This window comes from Salvelinus alpinus, chromosome 13, assembly GCF_045679555.1.
Source record: "Salvelinus alpinus chromosome 13, SLU_Salpinus.1, whole genome shotgun sequence".
Classification (NCBI taxonomy): Eukaryota; Metazoa; Chordata; class Actinopteri; order Salmoniformes; family Salmonidae; genus Salvelinus; species Salvelinus alpinus.
Window position 1 is genome coordinate 47,739,677 of NC_092098.1, and position 10,856 is coordinate 47,750,532.

Sequence of the window (10,856 nt, forward strand, 5' to 3'; positions counted from 1 at the left end):
TGTGTGTGTGTGTGTGTGTGTGTGTGTATATATATATACACACATGTTTACATATATGTCCTGCATATATATCACAATGATAGGGGAGGCCCATTTGTTAGCAGCTGAACAACAGGATAATTCAAATTGAGTAATGAGTTTCTGCATGTCCTAATTAACCAGGCATCAGAGAGGTATTTTTAGGGGGAGAGAGAACTGTTAAAATGCCTCTATTAAAAGGAAAGACTCTATCCTCACAACCCAATTCCAAGCAAATTAATCTTTAGATTTTAATTAAAGGTACAACATTTGATAGCAAAACTCATCTTCCTCTACTTTTCCTCTTTCTGATTCCCTGCAGGGGAATGTGACCTGCTTAGCTGTAGTAAGGGTGAGCTGCTTAGCTGTAGTAAGGGTGAGCTGCTTAGCTGTAGTAAGGGTGAGCTGCTTAGCTGTAGTAAGGGTGAGCTGCTTAGCTGTAGTAAGGGTGAGCTGCTTAGCTGTAGTAAGGGTGAGCTGCTTAGCTGTAGTAAGGGTGACCTGCTTAGCTGTAGTAAGGGTGAGCTGCTTAGCTGTAGTAAGGGTGAGCTGCTTAGCTGTAGTACGGGTGAGCTGCTTAGATGTAGTAAGGGTGAGCTGCTTAGCTGTAGTACGGGTGAGCTGCTTAGCTGTAGTAAGGGTGAGCTGCTTAGCTGTAGTAAGGGTGAGCTGCTTAGCTGTAGTAAGGGTGAGCTGCTTAGCTGTAGTAAGGGTGAGCTGCTTAGCTGTAGTAAGGGTGAGCTGCTTAGCTGTAGTAAGGGTGAGCTGCTTAGCTGTAGTAAGGGTGAGATGCTTAGCTGTAGTAAGGGTGAGCTGCTTAGCTGTAGTAAGGGTGAGCTGCTTAGCTGTAGTAAGGGTGAGCCTGGATGAAACAACTACCATATACAGTGCATGGTGAGGCCTTGGTATCAGTGTAGACAACACTATGAACGTACTGTACATTTATGGTTGAGAGGTGTAGTATAGCGTAGTGTAGTATAGTGTAGTCAGGGGCGGACTAGGATAATAAATCGGCCCTGGAATTTTATCCACACCGACCCGCATCACTTTTCCGTGCTTCTAACTTTTTTTGGTTTGTTCAATAGAGATGAATTACATCTTTATGTGCACTAACTAATATCATAGGCTAATTAATTTGGGGTTCAACACCTGAGGAATTGGAAAATGTAAAACGCATGGACGAGATCGCTAACTCTAAATATAATACCCGCTGCTAGTAGCCACGTATTCATTCAACAGGACATTTTATGTCCTAAAACAACTTTGCAGTTGTAGCCTTCTACCCGTGAGACCTATAGGCCTATGCACTGGCAATGGCCGGTGCGCATTTTGCATGGTGGCCCACTCCATATCTCAAAGCCATTTTGCATGGTGGCCACTCCATATCTCTAAGCCATTTTGCATGGTGGCCACTCCATATCTCTAAGCCATATTGCATGGTGGCCCACTCCATATCTCTAAGCCATTTTGCATGGTGGCCACTCCATATCTCAAAGCCATTTTGCATGGTGGGCCACTCCATATCTCTAAGCCATATTGCATGGTGGCCACTCCATATCTCAAAGCCATATTGCATGGTGGCCACTCCATATCTCAAAGCCATTTTGCATGGTGGCCACTCCATATCTCTAAGCCATATTGCATGGTGGCCACTCCATATCTCTAAGCCATATTGCATGGTGGCCACTCCATATCTCTAAGCCATTTTGCATGGTGGCCACTCCATATCTCTAAGCCATTTTGCATGGTGGGCCACTCCATATCTCTAAGCCATATTGCATGGTGGCCACTCCATATCTCTAAGCCATATTGCATGGTGGCCACTCCATATCTCTAAGCCATTTTGCATGGTGGCCACTCCATATCTCTAAGCCATTTTGCATGGTGGGCCACTCCATATCTCTAAGCCATTTTGCATGGTGGGCCACTCCATATCTCTAAGCCATTTTGCATGGTGGCCACTCCATATCTCTAAGCCATTTTGCATGGTGGGCCACTCCATACCTCAAAGCCATATTGCATGGTGGGCCACTCCATACCTCAAAGCCATTTTGCATGGTGGGCCACTCCATATCTCTAAGCCATTTTGCATGGTGGCCCACTCCATATCTCTAAGCCATATTGCATGGTGGGCCACTCCATATCTCTAAGCCATATTGCATGGTGGCCACTCCATATCTCTAAGCCATTTTGCATGGTGGCCACTCCATATCTCTAAGCCATTTTGCATGGTGGCCACTCCATATCTCTAAGCCATTTTGCATGGTGGCCACTCCATATCTCTAAGCCATTTTGCATGGTGGGCCACTCCATATCTCTAAGCCATTTTGCATGGTGGCCCACTCCATATCTCAAAGCCATTTTGCATGGTGGGCCACTCCATATCTCAAAGCCATTTTGCATGGTGGGCCACTCCATATCTCAAAGCCATATCAAATACCTTGGGTTTAAAATAGCTGCTATTGAGCTGAATATTCAGTTGAGAAATACAAAATGATACCTACAAAAAGATGAGAACACTCCTCTCTTCGACAGTGATAAGATGAGAACACTCCTCTCTTCGACAGTGATAAGATGAGAACACTCCTCTCTTCGACAGTGATAAGATGAGAACACTCCTCTCTTCGACAGTGATAAGAGGAGAACACTCCTCTCTTCGACAGTGATAAGATGAGAACACTCCTCTCTTCGACAGTGATAAGAGGAGAACACTCCTCTCTTCGACAGTGATAAGATGAGAACACTCCTCTCTTCGACAGTGATAAGAGGAGAACACTCCTCTCTTCGACAGTGATAAGAGGAGAACACTCCTCTCTTCGACAGTGATAAGATGAGAACACTCCTCTCTTCGACAGTGATAAGAGGAGAACACTCCTCTCTTCGACAGTGATAAGATGAGAACACTCCTCTCTTCGACAGTGATAAGAGGAGAACACTCCTCTCTTCGACAGTGATAAGAGGAGAACACTCCTCTCTTCGACAGTGATAAGAGGAGAACACTCCTCTCTTCGACAGTGATAAGATGAGAACACTCCTCTCTTCGACAGTGATAAGATGAGAACACTCCTCTCTTCGACAGTGATAAGAGGAGAACACTCCTCTCTTCGACAGTGATAAGATGAGAACACTCCTCTCTTCGACAGTGATAAGAGGAGAACACTCCTCTCTTCGACAGTGATAAGAGGAGAACACTCCTCTCTTCGACAGTGATAAGATGAGAACACTCCTCTCTTCGACAGTGATAAGAGGAGAACACTCCTCTCTTCGACAGTGATAAGAGGAGAACACTCCTCTCTTCGACAGTGATAAGAGGAGAACACTCCTCTCTTCGACAGTGATAAGAGGAGAACACTCCTCTCTTCGACAGTGATAAGAGGAGAACACTCCTCTCTTCGACAGTGATAAGATGAGAACACTCCTCTCTTCGACAGTGATAAGAGGAGAACACTCCTCTCTTCGACAGTGATAAGATGAGAACACTCCTCTCTTCGACAGTGATAAGATGAGAACACTCCTCTCTTCGACAGTGATAAGATGAGAACACTCCTCTCTTCGACAGTGATAAGAGGAGAACACTCCTCTCTTCGACAGTGATAAGAGGAGAACACTCCTCTCTTCGACAGTGATAAGAGGAGAACACTCCTCTCTTCGACAGTGATAAGAGGAGAACACTCCTCTCTTCGACAGTGATAAGATGAGAACACTCCTCTCTTCGACAGTGATAAGATGAGAACACTCCTCTCTTCGACAGTGATAAGATGAGAACACTCCTCTCTTCGACAGTGATAAGATGAGAACACTCCTCTCTTCGACAGTGATAAGATGAGAACACTCCTCTCTTCGACAGTGATAAGATGAGAACACTCCTCTCTTCGACAGTGATAAGATGAGAACACTCCTCTCTTCGACAGTGATAAGAGGAGAACACTCCTCTCTTCGACAGTGATAAGATGAGAACACTCCTCTCTTCGACAGTGATAAGAGGAGAACACTTCCCGAGTTGTGTTTTACCCGCAATTGAAATTGTCTCTCGAGCAAATGGGGGGTAGAGAGGAGTGGCTCACTTGTCACAGCAGCAGGCCCCAAGCGAGGGCACAGGGACAGGGACAGGGACAGGGTCAGGGCAGACACTTTCATTACAGGAATCATGAGGATAATGCACTTGACTGTTTGACTAAATCATGATTTTAGCCACCCCCCCCCCCCCCAAAAAAAATAGGACGTTTTGAGTGAGGTGACAATCTAGAATGTGCTCTTTCTATATTTATAGCCCCCTTTATGTTTGTTTTACAATCCATGATCTTGACTGTCTAACTGATAACAGAGTTGGAGCAGGTGTCTATGCTGATGCCATGTTTGACTTTGAATGTGCGTTTGCGTAACCTCAGCTCAGCCTATCAGATAACCGCTATCCACTGATCCACCAAAGGCACATTATTGATTAGCATAACAGAGAAATCTAAAAAAAAAAAAAAAAAAAAAAAAAAATTTTTTAAATAAAATCTTAATAGGCCCATGTCACCTTTTCATTATTTTATTTTTTTATATAAAAACACATATTTTGGTGTGTGTCCATTTTGACCAGCCCACCCAACAACAAAAAATTGGTCCAGCCCATCTGGCATTTGCCAGAATTGTCAGATAGCCAATCCACCCCTGAGTGTAGTGTAGTGTAGTATATTGTAGTGTAGTGTAGTGTAGTATATTGTAGTATAGTGTAGTATAGTGTAGTATAGTGTAGTATAGTGTAGTATATTGTAGTATAGTGTAGTATAGTGTAGTATAGTGTAGTATAGCGTAGTATAGTGTAGTATATTGTAGTATATTGTAGTATATTGTAGTATAGTGTGGTATAGTGCAGTGTAGTATGGTGTAGTATACCGTAGTATAGTGTTGTATAGTGTAGTATAGTGTAGTATAGTGTAGTATAGTGTAGTATATTGTAGTATAGTGTAGTATAGTGCAGTATAGTGTAGTTTAGTGTAGTATAGTGTAGTATACTGTAGTATGGTGTAGTTTAGTGTAGTATAGTGTAGTATAGTATATTGTAGTATAGTGTAGTATAGTGTAGTATAGTGTAGTATATTGTAGTATAGTGTAGTATAGTGTAGTATAGTGTAGTATATTGTAGTTTAGTGTAGTATATTGTAGTATAGTGTAGTATATTGTAGTATAGTGTAGTATAGTGTAGTATAGTGTAGTATAGTGTAGTTTAGTGTAGTTTAGTGTAGTATAGTGTAGTATAGTGTAGTATATTGTAGTATAGTGTAGTATAGTGTAGTATAGTGTAGTGTAGTGTAGTGTAGTATAGTGTAGTATAGTGTAGTATAGTGTAGTATAGTGTAGTATAGTGTAGTATATTATAGGAGCAGACAGGAGGAGAAGCAGAGCAGCAGAGTTTCCTCTTCTTACCTGCACATGATCTCGTGTGTCAGTAACACTCGACACATCTCAGGGTTCTTGTCTTGCCCTTCATAAACAATGGCCTGCAGAAGGAGGGGGGCAAAGATTACATTAGAAACAGGTTGAGGTTTTGTTTTTTGAAGCAAGGTTGGGTTGGTACTGGTCATCACAGAGGCCCACTAGATCTGCCCCAGAGAGAGTGTTCCGACTGTGGTCTGGATCACGTCTGGTAACATCTCCCTCCACACAGAAATCACATCGGTCTCCATTGAAACATTATGGGCCCTGGCTCTCATTTGACTTAATCACATATTAGAATATAACATTGATTTATTCATTTCACCTTTATTTTGTCAGGGAGTCATGCTGAGATCTAGGTCTCTTTTTTACAGATGTACCCTATCACACGTCACTTTCTGCATGCTAAGAAAATTAAATCCATAGAAGCTACCCAGATGAAGATATGGTGCTCTTAAAGCATTGGGCTTCAACTTCCATCCCGCTCGCTTCTGTTCCATTTCTGGTCCAAATAGTCCACATCAGCATTTTGCTTGATTTTTGTTAACATTTATTTTCCTTGTGTGACAACATATCACCACACTTGTAATAACCAAGTATGTGTTTTCACTGCCGTTCCAGGGTGTTTTAGAGCGTGCTGTGGTCCAGCCAAACAGGGCTGTTAGTGCGGATGGAAATATGACTTCCTGTCTCTCTGTAACATGTCCTGTGTCCCAAATGGTACCCTATTCCATATATAGTGCATTGAATTTGCACACTAATTAGCACACTATCTAGGGAATACGGTGCAATTTGGAATGCGGCCTGGATTGGAGGCTGGAGCCCAATGCTCTGTCTGTCTGAAACATATACATGACACTCAGCTGATCATTGGAAACAAATGTGGCCTTTCAATTCACCACCTAAGACTTGGATGCAAAACAGAACACTACACTGGTGGACATTATCCCTGGCGATTGTGCTACCCATATACTCCATACAGATTATAAACAGTCCACAAATGTAAAAGGACTGTTGGAATGCTAAATCTCCTTGTCCAGTCAAAGACCATCATGCCCTCTCCTCCCCGCCCCGCCACCACTACCAACACCCTCTCTCTCTCCCTCCCTCCCTGGAATTTGAAAGAACAGATTCCACTTGAACAACACAAAAACACACAGAGCGGCCCTAAGACCTTAATGTAGTATTTACTGCCACTGGCCGGGGGATGTTTAATGAATAGCAGCGTGTGTCGTGAGAACTCTGTGGGACCCGTCCGATATTTCTGTCCAAGGTGGGAGGGAAGGGGCCATCCCGGGTCCTGGCTTCCCACAGTGCTGCAGAGCAGAACATTATGTAAAGAGAGAGGAGAGGAGCTGAGAAGAGAGAGGAGAGGAGAGGAGCTGAGAAGAGAGAGGAGAGGAGCTGAGAAGAGAGAGGAGAGGAGAGGAGCTGAGAAGAGAGAGGAGAGGAGCTGAGAAGAGAGAGGAGAGGAGAGGAGCTGAGAAGAGAGAGGAGAGGAGCTGAGAAGAGAGAGGAGAGGAGCTGAGAAGAGAGAGGAGAGGAGAGGAGCTGAGAAGAGAGAGGAGAGCAGAGGAGATGAGCTGAGAAGAGAAGAGAAGAGGAGCTGAGAAGAGAGAGACGAGAGGAGAGGCGCTGAAAAGAGAGAGGAGAGGAGAGGAGAGGAGAGGAGAGGAGAGGAGAGGAGAGGAGAGGAGCTGAGAAGAGAAGAGGAGCTGAGAAGAGGAGCTGAGAAGAGAGAGGAGAGGAGAGAAGAGGAGCTGAGAAGAGAAGAGAAGAGACGAGGAGCTGAGAAGAGAGAGGAGAGGAGCTGAGAAGAGAGAGACGAGGAGCTGAGAAGAGAGAGGAGAGGAGCTGAGAAGAGAGAGAAGAGGAGAGGAGCTGAGAAGAGAGAGGATAGGAGAGGAGCTGAGAAGAAAGAGAAGGGGAGCTGAGAAGAGAGAGACGAGGAGCTGAGAAGAGAGAGGAGAGGAGCTGAGAAGAGAGAGAAGAGCAGAGGAGCTGAGAAGAGAGAGGAGAGGAGAGGAGCTGAGAAGAGAGAGGAGAGGAGAGGAGCTGAGAAGAGAGAGAAGGGGAGCTGAGAAGAGAGAGGAGAGGAGCTGAAAAGAGAGAGGAGAGGAGAGGAGCTGAGAAGAGAAGAGGAGCTGAGCAGAGAGAGATGAGAGGAGAGGCGCTGAGAAGAGAGAGAAGAGGAGCTGAGAAGAGAGAGGAGAGGAGCTGAGAAGAGAGAGAGGAGGAGCTGAGAAGAGAAGAGGAGCTGAGAAGAGAAGATAGAGGAGAGGAGCTGAGAAGAGAGAGGAGAGGAGCTGAGAAGAGAAGAGAAGAGGAGCTGAGAAGAGAAATGCAAGAGGAGAGGCGCTGAGAAGAGAGAGAAGAGCTGAGAAGAGAGAGGAGATGAGAGGAGAGGAGAGGAGAGGAGAGGAGAGGAGAGGAGAGGAGATGAGAGGAGAAGAGAAGAGATGAGAAGAGAGAGGAGAGGAGCTGAGAAGAGAAGAGAAGAGGAGCTGAGAAGAGAGAGACGAGGAGGTGAGAAGAGAGACGTGAGGAGCTGAGAAGAGAGAGACGAGGAGCTGAGAAGAGAGACGTGAGGAGCTGAGAAGAGGAGCTGAGAAGAGAGACGAGAGGAGCTGAGAAGAGAGAGAAGTGAGAGAAGAAGAGCTGAGAAGAGAGAGAAGATGAGAGAAGAGGAGCTGAGAATAGAGAGAAGATGAGCTGAGAAGAGAGAGGAGCTGAGAAGAGAGAGAAGAGGAGCTAAGAAGAGAGAGAAGAGGAGCTGAGAAGAGAAGAGAAGAGGAGCTGAGAAGAGAAATGCAAGAGGAGAGGAGCTGAGAAGAGAGAGAAGAGGAGCTGAGAAGAGAGAGAAGAGAGAGAAGAGGAGCTGAGAAGAAAGAGGAGAGAGAGAAGAGGACTGAGAAGAGAGACGAGAGGAGCTGAGAAGAGAGAGAAGAGGAGCTGAGAAGAGAGAGAAGAGAGAGAAGAGGACTGAGAAGAGAGAGGAGAGGTGAGAAGAGAGAGAAGATGAGTTGAGAAGAGAGAGGAGAGGAGCTGAGAAGAGAGAGAAGAGGGGCTGAGAAGAGAGAGGATAGGAGCTGAGAAGAGAGAGGAGAGGAGCTGAGAAGAGAGAGAAGATGAGTTGAGAAGAGAGAGAAGAGGAGCTGAGAAGAGAGAGAAGAGAGAGAAGAGGAGCTGAGAAGAGAGAGGAGAGGAGCTGAGAAGAGAGAGGAGAGGAGAGGAGCTGAGAAGAGAGAGAAGAGGAGCTGAGAAGAGAGAGGAGAGGAGCTGAGAAGAGAGAGGAGAGGAGCTGAGAAGAGAGAGGAGCTGAGAAGAGAGAGAAGAGGAGCTGAGAAGAGAGAGAAGAGGAGCTGAGAAGAAAGAGGAGAGGAGCTGAGAAGAGAGAGAAGAGAGAGAAGAGGAGCTGAGAAGAGAGAGGAGAGGAGCTGAGAAGAGAGAGAAGATGAGTTGAGAAGAGAGAGAAGAGAGAGAAGAGGAGCTGAGAAGAAAGAGGAGCTGAGAAGAGAGAGAAGAGGAGCTGAGAAGAGAGTGTTACACAGGAGGGTCACAGTGATAGTGGCTGTTGAGGGAGCCTCTGAGCCCTGCTGAGCCCTACTGAGAAGAACAGGTTGACTGAGTCACGGTCAGTGCTCACACTGTGACTCTGTACTATATATACAAAAGTATGTGGACACCCCTTTAAATTAGTGGATTCGGGCTATTTCATCTACAGCCGTTGTTAACAGATGTATAAACTCGAGCACACGGCCATGCAATCTCTATAGACAAACGTTGGCAGTAGAATGGCCTTACTGAAGAACTCAGTGACTTTCAACGTGGCACGGTCATAGGATGCCACCTTTCCAACAAGTCAGTTTGTGTAATGTCTGCACTGCTAAAGGTGCCCCGGTCAACTAAGTGTTGTTATTGTGAAGTAGAAATGTCTAGGAGCAAAAACGACTCAGCAGCGAAGTGGTAGGCAACACAAGCTCACAGAACTGGACCACCGAGTGCTGAAGCGTGAAGCATGTAAAAATCTTCTGTCCTCGGTTGCAACACTCACTACAGAGATCCAAACTGCCTCTGGAAGCAACGTCGGCACAATAACTGTTTGTCTGGAACTTTCTGAAATGGGTTTCTATGACCGAGCAGCCGCATACAAGCCTAAGATCACCATGCGCAATGCCAAGCGTCGGCTGGAGTGGTGTAAAGCTCACAGCCATTGGACTGAAGCAGTGGAAACGCGTTCTCTGGAGTGATGAATCACGCTTCACCATCTGGAGGTCCGACGGACGAATCTGGGTTTGGCGGATGCCAGGAGAACGCTACCTTCCCCAATGCATAGTTCCAACTGTAAAGTTTGGTGGAAGAGGAATAATGTTCCGGGGCTGTTTTTCATGGTTCGGGCCCCTTAGTTCCAGTGAAGGGAAATCTTAACGCTACAGCATATAATGACATTCTAGATGATTCTGTGCTTCCAACTTTGTGGCAACAGTTTGGGGAAGGCCCTTTCCTGTTTCAGCATGACAATGCCCCCGTGCACAAAGCGAGGTCCATACAGAAACGTTTTTTTTTTAGATAGGTGTGGAAGAACTTCACTGGCCTGCACAGAGCCCTGACCTCAACCCCATCGAACACATTTGGGTTGAATTGGAACGCCAACTGTGAGCCAGGCCTAATCGACATCAGTGCCTGACCTCACTAATGCTCTTGTGGCTGAATGGAAGCAAGTCCCCGCAGCAATGTTCCAACATCTAGTGGAAAACCTTCCCAGAAGAGTGGAGGCTGTTATAGCAGCAGGAAGGGGACCAACTCCATATTAAAAACCATGATCATGGAATGATATGTTCGACGAGCAGGTGTCCACATACTTCACACTGTGACTCTTTAAAACCACAGGGATGCATAAGACGTCATTGTGAATATGCTACACTACTTCTGGACGTGTTTAATGGAAAGTGGACTGAGATGCTTGGTGCTTTATGAGTGCTGTGGTAACTGGGAATGTTCTGTTATTTTTCCGGAACATTCTCTTCTATCCTTCTCTCGGGAATTGAATATTCATGACTCATCGTGCAGAGTGCTTCACATATACTAGGAAGGGCAGTGTCTCGCTGCCTGCACAGTTTTCACCTCACTCTGTTGTTAACAGTGAGGAGGGTGCTAGCTGCTCGCGGATTTCTGCCACTGTCTGCCGTGTAGGAGGAGTGTATCTACTCTAGCGTGTAAACTCCATGCCCACGGTGGTGACGGTGGGGCGGTCAGAGGGAGGCGGGGTAGGGAGGAGAGGGGAGGGGAGGTGTGGGCGAGCAGTTGGGATGCCAGACTGGAGAGTGACACACCATCTGGTCCAGCCTACACCTCTTCCAAAATGCCTCAGCTTTGTTGTCACCCTCCCATAACCTAACAACACGTTGTCCCAGTGC

The 10,856-nt window shown here is 46.0% G+C and overlaps 1 protein-coding gene across 8 annotated transcripts in view; it reads right to left on the bottom strand.

The window, feature by feature from the left end:
* Nucleotides 1-10,856, bottom strand: part of LOC139537810 (transcription factor COE1-A-like) — a 310,976-nt gene that overhangs the window by 289,334 nt on the left and 10,786 nt on the right. For all 8 annotated transcript variants that reach the window (XM_071339613.1, XM_071339618.1, XM_071339616.1 and 5 more), the window contains exon 5: nucleotides 5,431-5,504. In XM_071339613.1, the coding sequence (XP_071195714.1) occupies nucleotides 5,431-5,504 (74 nt within the window). The remainder of the gene's footprint in view (nucleotides 1-5,430; nucleotides 5,505-10,856) is intronic.